We start from the raw sequence: 17,624 nt of genomic DNA on the forward strand, positions 1-17,624 counted from the left end.
TGCATGAATTGAAGCAGCCACTTACATTTTGAATTGAAGCCACAAAGAAGGAGCTTTATGGCAAGTAACATATAAGCAAAAAGACAAAAAAAACAGTTAACTAGAGTCAACTCCTCCCATTAATGTCCAAAACCACTTCATAATCCCACAAACAGATAATTAATCTGCCGAAGACCAACAACTTTAGACACAAGAGACATGTCCCATATTCTAGCAAGCACAAAGACACATACCAGTAGAATTTGTATCATTAATCTTTTATGTGCAAACATGATGTGTCGTGTGTATAGGAACAATGCATATGGTGACCAAGAAACACCTGACTAATATTGTACAACAATTAACACGAACAGTTACATATACGCTTACAGCCGCATTATTTTCACATGCAGAAAACCACACGCCCACTCCAATTAGTTATGTAAACTTGGTAGACAGACGGGACTTGAAAAGATAATATAGGATTAAACTTGTTCCATACGAGTAAGCCCTTCTATTATTTTTCCGATTAATTTGAACACTGCGCTAGGGTGTGTACGCCATAAATCACCTCATCTTAGCATGACATGACAATAAAAAACACAAATTCATCCCCACCCAGGATTGCTATGATCATTAAACTTAAAGAGGAAGTTTAATTCGTAAAGAAGGTTACCCTCTTAAAGAAGGTACGTCCGGGCTATTTAATACCAGCGGAGCGGAGTGTGACCAGATGATGTCTCATTGAAGGTGAATGCCGAGGAAAAAGCTCCAGTCACTGTTTTGTTTTGTTTGTTGCTATTCTCCCTTCATCATAAAGATAGAAAGGATGTGAACAGGCAAGATTAGACCATCAATGCAAGAATCAATCTGACATCTAGAGAACTTTATTTGGCATAATCGACTGCAATTAAGAGTATTTCTATGCAGGAAATCAACGAGCTAAATCAAAGGCTGGATTTCATCTTTCTTAGCCACTTCAAATGATTTGATATTCTAATGACTGACGATGACATAGTCTTAATTTCCGTTTATATTAAGATCGTTCAAACAAGCATGACAAACCAATTAATGGAGAAAATCAAATACTTCATGCACTTAATTTCCAATTGTTTTCTAGGGCACATTTTTATCTCCTCTTTAATATTTCTCTAAGGTCCAAAACTAATTCACATTGTAATGCTTCTAGTTTACTCCAATTTCCAATGATCTTCTTCAACATCCGGTTAGCCTCTGAAGCATCTGTGCTCCTCATATATCCAATTTAACTGAAAAACTTCATCCCAGATTTCTAATCAAATGGAACACAATGTTCATTTCCATCATCATGTAATTAATACACGCTAATAACCTCTTAAAAATCCACCATATATATTGATTAGTCAATTGTATTTAATTTATGCATAAAGCACAACACGGTCGAATGATTTATTGTGGTTCAAAATAAGACATCTAGTTGCCGGAGATCAGTGATAAAAGTTTTTAAGGATGAAGGAATACATTTGACTATATCTCATAATATGCATTGAGGTATATTCCAAAAGCTTGTCACCCCTGAAGCACAAACCTCATGCTTTCTACATCCAAGTTAGCATGGAAGCCATTAGTAGAGTCATTATGTGGCCATGGGCTGACATGGCCCCGCCTGTCCCGTTCACCTACTTTTGGGCCTGTGTATATATATCGATATACCCTTCACATATAATTAAGCGGATAGCATAGTGCAAACTACATCAAAAAAGATAAACTAGTCCAAAAATCTCATGTAATAACTTGTTCGAAATCGTTCTTCTTTTCTATCTTTTTCATGTATCTTTTTTCTGTTGGGTGAAAGAACAATTTCAAGATCGAAGTATGTATGGCTCATTTTAGCCAAATAAAAGTCTCTCCACTTAGGTTCACATCTTAACCACGTTTTCCATTATGTGAAGATGAAAGATCGATAACAAGAACTGAGAGGCACAACAAATCTTAAGCACGAGACAGGGGCATATGTCACCTTGAGATGGGGATCAGCGGGAACCAGAAACACAAGATGATCGGTCGAAGCGAAGCCCCAAATTTGCTCCAGCCGGAGGGAGATCACGTCCCTTCACGTAGGAACCTACGGCTGCAAAAGCTTGCTTCAGGATCTAAACCGTTCTTTCTAGGCAACAACAGATCGAAAACAACAAACACCAAAGAAGGCCTGATTTCACCTTGATGTACACATACCGATCGTGTCTTCCGCCTGCTCGCCTGTGGTGGTGAGGGAATTGGACCGGATTCTAACCATGTTTCTATCAAATCAAAGATCCAAGATCAAAAGAAGAACCGAGAAAACGAAGATAAACACCAGATCAAGAACGCCAAGCACGAACAAGAGATGGTCTCACCTGGACACCGGGACTAAACTGAAACCGAACACTCCGACGATGATCGATCGAAGCGAACGCGGCGTCCTGCCGCTCTCCCTCATGGGAGCCTGCGGCAGCAAGCAACATAGATCCGGAATCCTGAGGGATTCCTTAGCCCGGCTGCACCTGAAGAAGGCGACATCCACGGCAGATGGCGGAGGATGAGGAGAGAGAGAGAGAGAGAGAGAGGGCGGAGGGTTTGCGCGCTTCTTGATCTCGACGTCCTTCGAAAAAAAGGAGGGAGGAAAGAGGCAAGTGGGTTTTGGGTGGCCGCATCTTTATTTATAGTGCCGCCACCGACTTGTAGGCTTCAAAATGAACGGCTGTGATTTAACTGGATGATGACAGTGCACACGCCACGCATCTCCACCTTCCGCCCCTCACTCGAAACGAATTCAGATAATAATAGTATCGAAATAGATAATTAGATTCATATTTAAATAGTGAATTTTATTTTTAGGATTCTTTATTTCTCAATTTTGCATTATCCAAAATAGTTTAGAATAATATGATGAATACGTTAGCATTATGATGCCAATGACATCAATGTTACTGGCAATGACTAACTCAATAGTTTATAGTACCATTTTTCTTGTGTAAAGAAGCTTCGATGGATTTGTTACTACAAAGAGAGCAAGAAAAGAAATTGCAAAAATTAATTCTCTAACACCCAACGAAAAATTAATTTAAAGAAATTGTAAAAAGTAATTCCAAAGGTATTTTCTATTATAAATCCCAAAAAAATACCAATTTTTGCTAAAAATCTATGCAATAGTTTGCTAATTGGAAAACAATATTGAGCCACAATACAGATTACATTCTTAATAGCCAAAGCAAAGTTATTCGTTTAATCATTTAAGATCATATGCACGTGCACATAAGACACAAATGTTACCACACAAATGTCATCAATAAATAATAATAAAAATTAATATTGACAGTACAGAAAAAGATAAAGATCTAAAAAGCTTTTATCAAAAAGCTATAAATAAAATTTTAAACATTTTAAATTTAATTTTGATAACGACAAAGATTCATGTTGCCGATCCATAATAGCCAAAGCAAAAAGGGAGTAACAAAAGCACCGTTCCAACCAAACCAATCACTCTACCTTTACCATCAGAGATTCCTTCAAGTAAGCCCACAGGGGTTTTTGATACAATTAATGCAGCATCAATCTAAACCAACCATCACTAGATAATTAACAATAAAATATCCTTGTCATAATACATAAATCCTTCAAATAGTACATCTAGAAACAAAACAGGTTCAAAAAAGATGTGCAGATCCAAAAAGGCTCAGCAATCGCAACAAAAAAGATGGGGAGATACAACTTAGTGGCTGCAACTCTAAAAAGATGTGATGAACGATAATAAAGTACTAGGAATCGTCGCTTCAAACAAGACCAGCACTTGGAACTTCCTTTATAACCGCACCATTCAAGATAGTCAAGAGACACCTTCGATGAGTTTATTGCTAAACCTAAACAGGTTATAAAGATCAAACATTCAGTTCAACCAAAAAATCCTTATCAGATTAGGTCGGCAACGTTGGATGGCAGCTCCTCAATCACCACATTATAGAACCTTTGGATATCAAACAACATTCGTTCATCATCACGAGTGACAAAATTGATTGCGACACCCTTTCTTCCAAAACGGCCACTTCGTCCAATACGATGAAGATAGTTCTCTGGCTGTGTCGGCAGATCATAATTTATAACCAGGGAGACCTGCTGGACATCAATACCACGAGCAAGGAGATCAGTGGTGATGAGTACACGAGAGGAGCCAGAACGGAACTCCCGCATTATAATGTCCCGAGTGTTCTGATCCATATCTCCATGGGTTGCAGAGACAGTATGATCCCTGCTCCTCATTTTGTCAGTGAGCCAGTCCACCTTGCGTCGAGTATTGACGAAAATCACGCTCTGTGTGATGGCCAAGGTCTCATAGAGATCACACAGGGTCTCAAGCTTCCATTCTTCCTTCTCAACATTGACATGGAATTGCTTGATACCCTCCAAAGTAAGCTCATCTCTCTTCACCAGGATCCTCACAGGTTTATTCATGAACTTGCGAGTGATCTCAAGAGCCTCTGGAGGCATTGTGGCAGAGAATAAACCAACTTGAACTTTGGAAGGAAGCAGCTGAAATATGTCATAGATCTAAAAAGGGAAATCCCATAAACAAGCTCCCATTTAGAAAATAATTAACAAAGGCACAGAAGACAAAGTGAAATTAAATCAAGAAAGAGGTAGTACAAGTTGCATTGAAGAAACATAAATGAAGATTTAAATGATCATCCAAAGATAACCAGGATGTTTTTCTTAAAATTGAGACTTCTAGCTATGGAATACACAGATGCAGAAATATTTTGACAACTAAAAGGAACAAAAAGATCATGATATCAGTGCAACCAAATGAAAAGTTTTGGCATATAAACTTCCACATAACATAGCTCTTACATTCAAAGGCAACATATATTTTAGCATTGGAAGAAATAGCCAACAATTTAAACAAAATTAACGTGATATTAAAAAATAAACCACTCGTGCCTTTCTATATCAGCATCATAAATGTTAAAACCATCAAAAACATCTTGAGTTCATTTATCTCAGTCATACTATGGGTAGTATTTAGAAAAAGAAATCACATCTGACACTGTGTTCATATATCTCTATTGATTGTAGTATAACAAAGAAGTCTTAATGAAAATCATATATTGACCAAAGTATCAGCTATGAACTCCAGCAAGCACCTTAATATAGGTAAGACATCGTCTTCTTCGTAAGAACATTTTACTAGAAATTTATTCTTTCATATATTAGTAAAAGAAAAAAAGAAGCAAGTCAAATGTAATTTTCTTCTAATCTTAAACAATTACAACCTATTAATGGCTCTAATGTCTTGTCTGTTTAATTAAAATTTTGGACTGCTCAGTGACACACCATCTATCAACATAAGTCATAACATCAATTAGAGGCTCAAATTACTAGTGGTGCAAAGTGGGCAATAAAAGTTTTCTAGAATTACAAAATAATGACAGTAGGTCAAAACGCCATAATGTTCAAAACAAATAATGCATTGATCATCTAGACCACTGACAACAAGATGTGGTAGTCTCTGTTTGAATTCATCCACATGTCCAGTCCTTTATGCTTTAAAATTCTATGATAATACTTACAAGGTCGGATTCATTTCAGCATCTGATATCATAATGAGTACAACTAAGGCTATCATACTCAGTAAAAGGTTACCATCTAAAAGTCTGCTTAATAGTTCAAATAACACTTCAGCTGTCCATGGCCCTCCGGATGGAAGTGTTAAGAGCCCTAAACTACAAGCAAGAGAGAGAGGGATGCACAAGAATGAAGATGAAAGAAAAACAAAAGAAATCTTCTCAACAAAGCAAAGTTTATTAATGCATCGAGTCAATCATGATTCACATAGCCTGCAAATAAGGAAAATCTGAAAAAGCAAAATTTACAAGAAATAAGCACTTGGCAGCATTTTCCATAAAAAAAAGGCCTTTGAAACAACTTTCAGATTGAGTTTTGTACTGGTCCCAGATAAATGGATAAAAATTTACGCCATATTACTAATTAAATGTCAAAATGATATTGATCAGCCTTCATTTACTGTGGTATGGCTCATATGGAATTTGACCCGATCTGATTTCTCTATAAATTAAATGCTATTATGGTCATACCATCAAACACCATAATTGTTGCCGATGCTACTAAAGAATACTGCCAAATGTTCAGGGTTCTAACTAAATTCCACACATATAATGAACTAATATTGAAATAAAACACCAACCAACATGGGGAACAAAAAAGTAGGCAAGTTGGAGAAAAAGAATAAATCACTAAATCAACAGCAAAAGGAATATAAGTGTAAAGAACAAATTAAAATGAAAAAATTCCACAAATACATCTAAGATGTATACGACAACAATAACAAAACCAAAAGTCCCAACTATTTGGAGTCGACTATATGGATCTTTTGCTGCTATAGAGATATGTAAAACCGTTTCATTTACTTGTTTTGTTGTTATTTGTTGACAGATACATCTATATCTAAGACGTATCTGCAAACAAATAACAACAGAATAAGTAAATGAAGATGGTTTCTCATGAGGTAAAATAGTAGCAATAATGATTTTATAAAATGGCAGCCTAGACCAATTGGAAGTCCATTTTTAATAAGGCACCAATTGGCTATGGTTTTACATAGATGTTGGGACCCATTAGAAGGCCACTTTATTCAGGATGACTACCAACAAAGTAGAGAAAGTAGAGAATCAATTTAGGGTTTCCTTTTCAACAAAGTAAGAAACAGGTAGAAAGTAGAGAATCATGCACCCATATTAGAACAAGCAAGAAATAACCATTTGCAGAAAAGCAACTAAAAACAAAGGATTCCTTTCACCTATTTTCCTATCCCATCCATCCTCTCTGTTACCCTTTTTGTCATATAAAAGAAGTCCAATGTTCTTTCTTTTCCTCTAAAAGAAGATAAGTTTGATTCACAGATAACTGAATTTATCCCATTACTTTGTGTCTGTCTGTGTTTTTTATTTCTTAGGGTGTACCACTACTTAAAAACAAAATTCCCAGGGATTTTGTCCTGTTGCCAGGATACTTGCTACCATAAAAGTACAATTAACAAGCATGTACTCCTTAACCATAGAGCATTCACCAGGAATCCCATCAGCAGAATTGGACAGTACATGAACAAGATCGTCAGCAGAAAAATTGCATGACAACAGCAACTGTTATGCATTTGCAATTAACCTCAACAAAAAGAAGGAAAATAAATATAAACTCTGAGGACCAACTTGTAGTGCCAATATACTGTATAAAATACATGCATGCCTCCAACTTAAAAAAAAAAAATCTTTATGTAGTAGTCAACTCACACTGGAAAGTTGAAAACAGGAACATCCGACAGTTAAGTACTTTGTTTACTATGCAAAATACTTTTACCGAAAGACGAAAGATTTAAAGACATCATTTGCAACAATATAATGGGCACTGGGTGTACCTGATCCTTGAAACCACGAGAAAGCATTTCATCTGCCTCATCCAGCACAAACATCTTGATATTGTCAGGCCGAAGAGACTGCCTTCTTAACATGTCAAACACACGACCTGGTGTCCCCACAACAACATGAACCCCACTGGAAAGAATGCGTTGATCTTCTCGAACACTAGTTCCTCCAACACAAGCATGAACTTTCACACCAAGGTAGTCACCCAGTGCACGCATCACCTTTTCAATTTGTTGTGCTAATTCACGAGTTGGAGCAAGAACCAAAGCTTGACATTGTACCAAGCCATAATCAAGCTGCTGCAAAATTCCAGCACAGAATGTTGCAGTTTTTCCTGTCCCTGATTGTGCCTGCTGAATGACATCAAGTCCCTTGCAGAAAGGAACAATACCTCTCTGCTGAATTGCGGAGGGCTTTTCAAAACCTAAAATTCACAGAGGGCAGAAACCGAAAATATCAGCTTACACCACTTCCATTAGATATTAACAATTTGAGCAGATAAGGAAGGTAATTTACCATAAGCATAAATGCCTCTCAAAAGATTCTCCTGGAGACCCATTGCATCAAAACTATCATATACCTCATCGTATGAAGTAAAAAAATCTTGCACATCTTGTGAAAGCCTGCCCTTTCCCACAAAATAGCAAGTCCAACATCAGTAAGCATTTTGCAATAACTCGTTGAATAATGACATCATGTTAAAATGAGTTCCTTATAGGGAAGAAGTAAGAATCAGTACAGCTCATTCATTTTGGCATCGTATTGGCGAGCATCAAATTGGGATCCTTCAGGTGTCATTCCAGCCATGATTGCTGAAATTAAAATTAAAGAAAATGATTTAACAGCATAATAACCAACAAAAAAATCGAAGTCAGTAATAGGTGATGCAAATGCAACAAAAAAGAGCCCTATGATCATGAAAAGAGCCAAAACCAATAGACCCAAGAAAGGTAAGTTAGCTATAATCAAACACGGCATTCAAAAGCAAAATATGGTGATAAAATATACATGGCTCCAGATTCCATTGTGAGGAACATTTGGAATCCAGGGCTGTGCTGACATAGAGTTATTTGTATCATTCAATTAGCACATTGGAGGAAAGTAGTAATCAGTTATATCATACAATAACAACAACAACAACAACAAAGTCGTAAGTCCCATTAAGATCTGTAAAAAAATCATATGTTTAGCTAAATTTAGAGTACTTAAATCTTTATTTATAATTTCTATTAAAATCTATTTAGGTCTTCCTCTACCTCTCTTTATATCACTAATATCAATTATTTCACCTCTTTTGACTACCACATCTAAAAGACACCTAAGCATATGCCCAAACCATCTTAAACGAATTTCTCTCATCTTATCCTCTATCTAAGAGGTACCTAATTGTTCATGAATAAAAGTATTTATTTTTCTACCATTCTTAATAACTCCACATATCAATCTCGGCATTCTCATATCAGCAACACAAACTTTTTGTATATGTTGTTTCTTAATTGCCCAACACTCAAATCCATAAAGCAATGTCAGTCTCAACCACTTGATTTTATATCATCCATTACAAAATTCAAAATTACGACATTGACCTTTCATACCATCACAATCTATAAGATGTCAACAAACCAATATATTAGGATAAAGAGAGCTGAGCTTTACTGGATGGCGTCAAAGATCATATCTTCAGAACATATAGTATATTCAAACATATTAGCAACTACAAGGGAATAAACAAATGGATTTAGTCACTTAGCATTAATAGAAAATCAAGTGGCTGCACTACCCCCATGAACATGAATCTGGAACACCTATGCTATTTGCCTTCAAATTTAAGCCTATGGATCAAAGCATAAAGGACTAAAGACTTTAACTAACAGTGATTGTAACCAGAGAAAGGAACTCAATTTGATATTTTGTTATAACATGCTTTTGGATCTATACAAAGGAATTGGATAATGCATGCACATCTATTATAGATTTCTACTAATATGAAGGTAGCCTTAGCCAACATGCATGCACATCCAAACAGAACAATGCCTCCACATATCACGTAACAGGCCCACAATAAGACGATCCATCAAAAGCTAGCACAATCAAGATCACTGCCTTACTTAGGTAAAGGAATCCACCGGCAAACGAATCACCTGGATCAAATTAACAATCCCAAGTTATCCAAAGAAAGAAACAACCAAATCAGTAATTAGGAAATTGTAACTTGATCTTAGAACTCTGTCATTATAAGTAAGCACCATCCGGAGAGAATACTTTAGCCTTATTAGGAACATAAAGCATCATACTAATACACATTAGAACCTTGCAAAAACTAAAAAGGAGCTATTGTTTCCCTGCTCCTTTGCTTCAGATTGAAAATCATGCATGGGAGAAAGGGCAAGCACAAATAGATTAAAAACAAATACTGTTACCACTAGCCTTATTTAGTCAGCAGCTTGCGGTCATCAATGCACTAAATATAATCGAAGATTCATTCCCACAAACATATCTACTCATCACACATGATGTTTAAATATAGCAGCTTCGCAAAGAAACATACGCCTCCTTTCCGTAAAAAACCCATGAGAACCCAATACAAGTAGGCCATCTAAGATCAATAGTCTAAAAACCGAGATCTTACTATGCTTCATTTACTCATTAGGACCCTCAAGGAAGATTGATAACAGATCCGACCAAAATCCACAAACCCACAACATACAAGAAAAATCCAGCGCGCACACTCAGAATCCACCAAATCCTACGACAAATCTTAACTTGCAACAAGCCCTCGTAACAGAACAAGAAACCAAAGATACAGGATGAAAAGATAGCACAGCTAAATCGATCCAAATTCGGAACGACAATATAGCAACTTTCCTTCCGCCTCAAACCCTAACGCTTCCACCAAAGAAACCAGTCCCGAGGAAAGAAGAAGCAGGAGACAAACCAGAAAAGGATGGAGCGTACATCCCATTACCTAGATTTCTCGAGAGCACGGAGAACAGAGAGGGAGAGGAGCCAACGGCGATGCTTTGCTTGAGAACGGCGACAGAGCGAGCGAGACCGCCACAGAAAGGTACCGCCTCTCAGGTATAATTTCTATTTGCCCTGCTCGGCCTTTTGTACAGTCGTGATGGGAATAGGATACGAGGCGGATTGGCCTTTGGGGATTCCTCGTCGCGTTACGCCACCACGTCATGTCATGTCATGTCATGTCATGTATGTGTATGTATATACGTACGTGTACGTTATATTTATACATTAGCTATATTTTTATCTTATTAATTATAATTAGAGATCTGAATGCTCTTAATTTAGCTACAAGTATTTTTTTTTATGTATTATTGTTCGAAGATGCAAAAATTAGCATAACCGATCTCAACCGGTTGGAACATCATGCTTTCTTATAGTAGTTGTTGTAATTACACTTACCTTGTTATAATGTTAGATAACAATAAGAATAATATTTATGGTAGTGAGTTAATAAACTTTATATTCATTTACTTTACATATGTTAATACTTAATAGTGTTTTGGTGTTGTTAAAAACAATATAAATTTATTTTGAAAATATTATAACCGATATAAAAATCATTGTTCTTACTTCTAACAAACAAAATTAATTATTTAAAATTATATATATATATATATATATATATAATATTTTATATTATATTTTGAGTCAATTATTGAATAGGATATTTGGATAGGAAAGACAGGGGTATTTCATGGATCATAAAAATAAAAAATGATCCTTGGAAAATTTTAAAAAGGGCGCCTCCTGAAAAAAAAAAAAAAAAAAAAAAGTAAGAAAAATCAATTTTTTTTAAAAAAATCACTCTAATAATTAATTTTTTGATGCTTCAAATCTCAATCTGAATACCAAAGAGAAAGGATAAAAGCTTCACAGCAAATACATATGAAGAATAATTGTCTTGAAGAGAGTCAGAAAAATGAAAAGTTGGATAGGCTCGAGTATATGATACATAAAGAGATGCTTGGCATATACGAAATTGAATGGCCTGCTTTCAACCAAGAAGAATAAGGTAGCAAAAAGCCATTGCACTTATCATTTTGTTCGAATGTAAGTAGACCTTTCCACAAAGCTAGAAGAGTACGCTCCCACTCAACTCACAAGTCATATACAACTAAGAAGTTGCAGCAGGCAAGCCACATCCATAGGAGCGCAACAAGATGCCATCTACGATATATAGAGACCAAGCATTCCTGTGTGTCAAAATTGGGGCCCAAGAACAAAAGCACCTTTGCTTGAAAGGTGTCGAAGAAAGAACGGAAATCCATACTGTTACTGCAGGTGATAGGACAAATGTCCAATAATTCGCTCCAACAGGCAAGTTGTTTAGCAAGTATAACGCAGGTCAAACTATCATGATGTCATCAGTAATTTCCCAAGAATCTTTGTTCCCTGAAACTACAGCATTTTAGGCAGCCGCAACCTTTCTTCCCTCTTCTATGAAGAAAATTGCAGTTGCTGGCACCTAGCATATTGTAAGAACAGATGTTAGTGCTTGCACCAAATTCAAATGCATAAGGGAAACTCTAAAGAAGCAACAGCAGAGAATGCTACGAAGCCACTTGTTTCAGTGTAGAGCCTACGACAATGGATTATTTTGTCAGTGGCCAGTGCCGATTGTCACATTAATTTGGCTAGATTAATAGCCATCAACAAAAACAACTGTTCCTACTCCAGAAAAACCACTAACATAACTGCTTAGGGTTCCTTCAGGAAGACTGAGCGGATAGGTAACAGAGTTACCGGATACAACCACTCAAAAAGGAATTGACACACACAGGCCAAACCAAATTGATGTTGTAGATATTTTGTTGTAAATTTAGCATATGTAGTACATATGCTAAATTGATGTTAAGAATGTAAGAGGCAAGGCCATATGTAGCAGTTGAATACAATGACTGTGCAATGTTGTTTTAGGAGTGCAATTGTCATAAATTTAGATATACCAGGCCATATGTAGCAGTTGAGCTGCTTAAAACAACTTTAGCCATACCAGTCAAGTGACTGGAAATTTTAAGGATAAAGCTTGTTCCACTAGATTATCCTACTAAGTTCCTCGAAGAGGTGGAAATCATTTTTTGAGCATCAAATTCCACCGCAGCAATTAAGTTCTTCAAATAAAGAGAAATATATGTTGCTCATTCAGAGTAAAACAGAAGTCTATGCATAATCAGGTAATATGTTTTAATCTGCAACTCCTATAAAAAGCAACTTCAAAAACAAAATGCAACTAAAGGAGAAGACCAAATATGATTGTCGAAGAAAAGAAAACAATATTGACTCCTCATAGACTTATTTAAACTACGAGCATGTTATCATTGTTTAATGATGCAAAAAAATGTAGTTATTATCAATTTTGATTGACACTAGGAAAAAATGCTAGGCCAACAACAGATTAGTGACATATAGTGAGTGGACAGTAAAGATGGACATGTTCATGACAATGATACATCAAAAGTTAACCACTGAATTAAATAATTTGTGCTGAAACTTTGAGGCACCCATAAGGAACTAGATACCCAAAACCAAAAGCACACCTAGGAGCCACAATTACCAAAAGTGGCAGCAGGATCATGTCAAAGAAATTGCAGAAGATAAAGCATCATCCAAGAGAAGCACAAAAGACCCTTGAAAAAACTGACATGAGGATGTATACGATGTGCAGCAGATGATTCAACGAAGACCCATTTAAGAGATTCAAAATTGATTCTCATAATTCATGTCAGAAAATTGAAATATCCATTTTAAAGAGCAGATTTCTACATAATCTATGGAAGTTACTTTGAGGGCTGATATCCAACACAAAACCTGAAATATAACAAAAAAAGCATTGTCCCTTCTCTTGGACTTAAATTTGTCTAAAGTCACAAGCACTAGGCTTCTCCACATGTTCCTTTTTTGTTCGACTAATTTAATCAAAATAAATGAAAAAATGTCAGTCCATCGTGTGCAAAGGGAAAATTTTCCAAAGCAAAAAAGGGTTGACTTGTTTAAAGAAATTGTCTAGTGATGGCCAAGAGGATATTAGAAAGATATGGAATGCAAACCATGAAAGATGTCAAATCATTAGTTCATATTTCTGTCAGATATTAATCTATTTGAAACTATCAGGACTTTTGACTGAGATATCACCAGCCACATATTTGGCAGTATAAGAATAGATCATATGCAGTATAATGACCTATTAATTTTTAAGTAGGCATATAATGCCTGAACAAATAGGAAATAACCAGCTGTTAGACTATGAACGTTAAATGTGTACAAGCCATAATTACATGCATTGGGGTGCAATAAATGTGTGAGATTAACAAGTAAAGTGTCGCCATTACAGAAGATTTTAGTACAGGCTATCTGGTGAGAAGACTATAGGGAACAACACTAGCTAGTAGATGATATACCAATTAGAGTGATTTTATTTATTTCAAAGATGGAGGTGCATGGGCATGTTTTCTATTAAGTTGAAATGCCTCTCTCTCTCAAACACACAAACATACACAAACAAAAGCAAAAGAAGTGATGAATGCTGAAATTCTTGGTCATAACACATGTTCCCCAACCATTAAGAATTTATCTTAAGGAAATGATGCACTAACATAGATGGTAAGGATGAGGAGTATTATTTGACAAGAGAAATTGGTTATAGAGAAATTACATCTGGCCAAGTGTCTGTGATGAACTCCACAATATCATATGCTATGTCCCCTTGCACATCAATTTGTTCTTTCTCAGTTGGCCCCTGAAATAAATTAGCCAGAATGAAGTATTTGGAAAAGCTTAGTATTATAAAGAATTTCCTTTACCAAAAAAAACAATGCCAGTTCACCTTAACAACAGAAGCTCCTGTAGCAAACTTTTTTCCGAGCTTCTTAGATGCATCACTCAGTTTTATGCCTAGAACATTAACATAGCAATATCAATATTCAGGCACTTAACTACGAACAATTTTCAATTTCTTAAGCAGCACAGATAAAAATGAAGCTGAAAGTCCTGAGTACCACTCACCAAATAGGTCTAGACCTTTCACAACAGTAACACATTTGCGCTTATTGCGAACAATCTTTTCAATAACAACTTCTTGCTTCTCCTGAAAGGAAAGAAGTTAATAATGCATAACTTAGGACTTTCATAAATCATCAAAAGATTAACCCAAATAAATATGCATATAAACACAAATTATCTTCACTAGTAACTCTCTGAAGTAGCTACTCTCCTACCATAAAACAGTTATACGCCATACACTGACCAAGAAACAACACATTTAATTCTTAGAAAAGAACGATGAACATCTATGTTCACTGTTCTCATCTAATTTCCTTCCGAGGTTTCAGCTCACTCAAGCTTCAAACTCACTTTGCCACAAATTTAATATTCCAACACAATGATTGGGATGCAGTTCATCAATATTATTATTTGCACATGATATGTAATGTCAAAACAAGTAATATCCACTCAGGTCTACCCTATGAAATAACTAAAAACCAAATTATTTTGCATCAAGCTATGAATAACTACATTGAAGCTGAAAAGCTGACAAAAAAACCACTACCTGACTGGCAGATAGGATCCAAAATTTAGTGTACAAAATATAGGCTATTAAAACAGAGAAGCACCACAAGTTTAACTGATTAGGTTAAGTAATATGATTTGATTAGTGAGGTTTGTTTGTGGTAGTTGGATCCCAAAAGGAACAGATCATGCATTGGAGACTCTAACAGTGGCCATGTTTCACAGAAAACTTCTGGTACATATTGAACCCAACACAAGGTTATACAAAAAACAAAACAATCATAAAAGAGATAATGGACAAGCTTGTACCCTTTCTTAACTGAATGATATCCTGAAATCAGATCCATCTGGTTTACATTAAATTAGCAAACTTTTTCTTCTTCAGCACTATATTCAACCATGGAGCAAAAAGAATTCCTAACTCTCACATGGGAGAACAAAACACTTGTAAAATTACTTAAATTGTTTATAACTAATCAAATAATATATATATATCCATATATTTCACTATGACATGCCAATTAATCATAAGCGAAGATAAATTTCTCACGGAGACAACAGATCTTCCTAATCATAATTCAAAAACAATGTCTATGGCACATCAATTAACTTTGAGCTTAAAAGACCAACACTATGAAACAATTAACCATTCTGTCAAATGGTGCAACAGCTGTGGCCAATGGAAGTTTCTGTAAGAGAAATCAGGCAATAATTGTTGACTGCATTTGAAGTTGTAATTATATTACCGCTTATACATCATAGGTGCCTTTCCATATAAAGAAAAAAATCTTTTGTTCCAGTTAGAAACAATTACATCTCCTGTAAATAAACATGACAAAACATAAGTTTAAAGGCCTCACCTTCTTCTTTATCTTACCACCAGGAAGGCGTTTTACTTCTTCTTGCTTAGGTGCTGAAGCACTCCCTGCACAGGAAAAGCAGAGTTACGACTGATGAAAGAACTACTGCCAGACGGGAGCCATCTATTCCAAATGGAAAAACATAAATCTAAACTAGTGCTGATTATTAGGAAGCAGAGTTAAGACAATACCATAAATAAACAAAAACAGCTATGCCGAAAACCAGCGGAATAGCAAAGGATCAATTTAGACTTTAGCAATATAAGAAAGTTTTGCGATGACAAATAATGGATTTCACCATCAGAAAAAAAATCAAACCCTTAGTCCAAACACATACAAAAAAAGTTTATCTACATGCACCGCATGAAGCCGTCTCGACCTAGGACCGCAAACAAAACCATGAATGTCCAACGTTTTAGTTCCAACCCTTGTGTTAATTCGTAAATCATCAACTTTAATAAAATCCTAAAATTTTATCAAATTTCTACGAAATAACGTCCAAATCAAGCAAAAGATTCCTGTGAAACGGATCAAAAAGAAGAGAAACAACAAAATGGCATATTTTGATGCCGGCAATAGTTCTCTAATTGAAGTACCTGAAGCAGCAGCGGATGCATCGCCGCGACCGTCGCCAGAACCCGATACCGCCACCGACTGCAGTTTCTGGGTGGCTTCATCCGCATCCGTCCTGTTCTCCTCTAAAATTCACATAAACAGATCGATAAGGGATGGAGAGGGGAAAGGTAGAGAGATAGATGCGGAATTTACCTTTCAGGAGATCGGGGTAGAGGTCGGGGGCGTGGCAGCGGAGCCAGGGTTTGCACTTTTCGAAGTCCGGCCCGAACTCGCAGTACTCCGCGGGAAGGCCGCAGACGCCGCAGTAGAGGACACGCACCGACTGCGGCTTCTCCGCCATCACAGTTTCTCTCCCTCCTGTCGATGTTTGTGAGTTCGAAATTATGCTGTCTTACCGAGAAAACTGATGATCGACGAGTATATATATATATATATATATATATATATATATATATATACACGAACTATTAATCTTAAAAAAATCTTTAGTAAATTAAAAAAAAAAGGAATTTTCACGAATCAACATAATTTTAAAAAAATTCAAAAAAAAAAATTTCTTAAATTATCATTTTTTCTCTAACCTTGTCGAATTTGTCTTTGCAACTATCTCTTCTCAGTGTCCCATCAAACTTATTGTTATCATCTTTTTTGTTTTGTAAAAGGGTTATGGGTTGAGACAACGAGGGTTATCGCAAATATCTTTTCTCATGTAAGAGCAATAAGAATTATCATCATCACACCCCCCATTTCATGTGCAAAAGTTATGTCACACTCCTTCGTTATATAAGATCTGTTGTTGCCTTCGTAAACCCTATCAAATCTTTTTTTTTCTCCTCTTTGTATTTTCCTTCTTTCTTATCCTCTTCATTTTCCTCATTTTTCTTAGAGGATGATATCAAACAAGTGATGACCAAGGTCATACAATGTGGAGTAGCGTCGAAAATATTCAAGATTGTGTGGAAGAAAATGAATAAAACAAAATCAATAATGATAAATAATAAATTTTTTTATTTTTTAAAAGATTACTAATAATAAAAATAAGGTTGTAAATACTAAGCTAGAAAGACAACATAGGAAGAATGTGAATGATACATGCATAATTATCAAAATTAATAACAACAATGCTATCAAGCCTTGGGTCATTAAATCACTAGTCGAATAAGTGGGTCAACTGATTAGATTTTAAAATATATTATAATATATAAAATATTTAAAAAATATATAGTAAAAG

General features: G+C 35.8%; 2 protein-coding genes and 1 long non-coding RNA gene across 6 annotated transcripts; all 3 read right to left on the reverse strand.

Annotated features, from left to right (window-relative positions):
- Positions 1-2,604, reverse strand: LOC108952178 (uncharacterized). 3 transcript variants are annotated; one of them, XR_010494280.1, is made up of 4 exons: positions 2,355-2,604; positions 2,194-2,258; positions 1,979-2,089; positions 1-786 (listed from the first exon to the last, which is right to left on the reverse strand). It is a non-coding gene; the product is annotated as an uncharacterized LOC108952178 (long non-coding RNA). The 3 variants fall into 3 exon arrangements; XR_010494281.1 differs by having other exon boundaries at positions 2,178-2,258; XR_010494279.1 differs by having other exon boundaries at positions 1-2,089.
- Positions 2,605-3,554: 950 nt separating this feature from the next.
- On the reverse strand, positions 3,555-10,553 carry LOC103976441 (eukaryotic initiation factor 4A-11). Of its 2 annotated transcripts, XM_065140017.1 has the most exons (6): positions 10,396-10,506; positions 9,539-9,571; positions 8,170-8,242; positions 7,947-8,053; positions 7,424-7,854; positions 3,555-4,542 (listed from the first exon to the last, which is right to left on the reverse strand). In XM_065140017.1, the coding sequence occupies exons 3-6, from the start codon at positions 8,235-8,237 to the stop codon at positions 3,907-3,909; spliced, it is 1,242 nt and encodes a 413-aa protein (XP_064996089.1). In that variant the 5' UTR covers positions 8,238-8,242; positions 9,539-9,571; positions 10,396-10,506; the 3' UTR covers positions 3,555-3,906. The 2 variants fall into 2 exon arrangements, with proteins under 2 accessions (XP_064996089.1, XP_009389913.1); XM_009391638.3 differs by lacking the exon at positions 9,539-9,571 and having other exon boundaries at positions 10,396-10,553.
- Positions 10,554-11,459: 906 nt separating this feature from the next.
- On the reverse strand, positions 11,460-16,798 carry LOC103976442 (translation machinery-associated protein 22). Its single transcript, XM_009391639.3, has 7 exons — positions 16,586-16,798; positions 16,414-16,515; positions 15,818-15,882; positions 14,454-14,535; positions 14,275-14,342; positions 14,104-14,187; positions 11,460-11,916 (listed from the first exon to the last, which is right to left on the reverse strand). Exons 1-7 carry the CDS (start codon positions 16,731-16,733, stop codon positions 11,860-11,862), a joined length of 606 nt encoding a protein of 201 aa, XP_009389914.2. The 5' UTR covers positions 16,734-16,798; the 3' UTR covers positions 11,460-11,859.
- Between the last annotated feature and the right edge of the window lie 826 nt (positions 16,799-17,624).

The sequence above is a fragment of the Musa acuminata genome, chromosome BXJ3-2 (assembly GCF_036884655.1).
Source record: "Musa acuminata AAA Group cultivar baxijiao chromosome BXJ3-2, Cavendish_Baxijiao_AAA, whole genome shotgun sequence".
Classification (NCBI taxonomy): domain Eukaryota; kingdom Viridiplantae; phylum Streptophyta; class Magnoliopsida; order Zingiberales; family Musaceae; genus Musa; species Musa acuminata.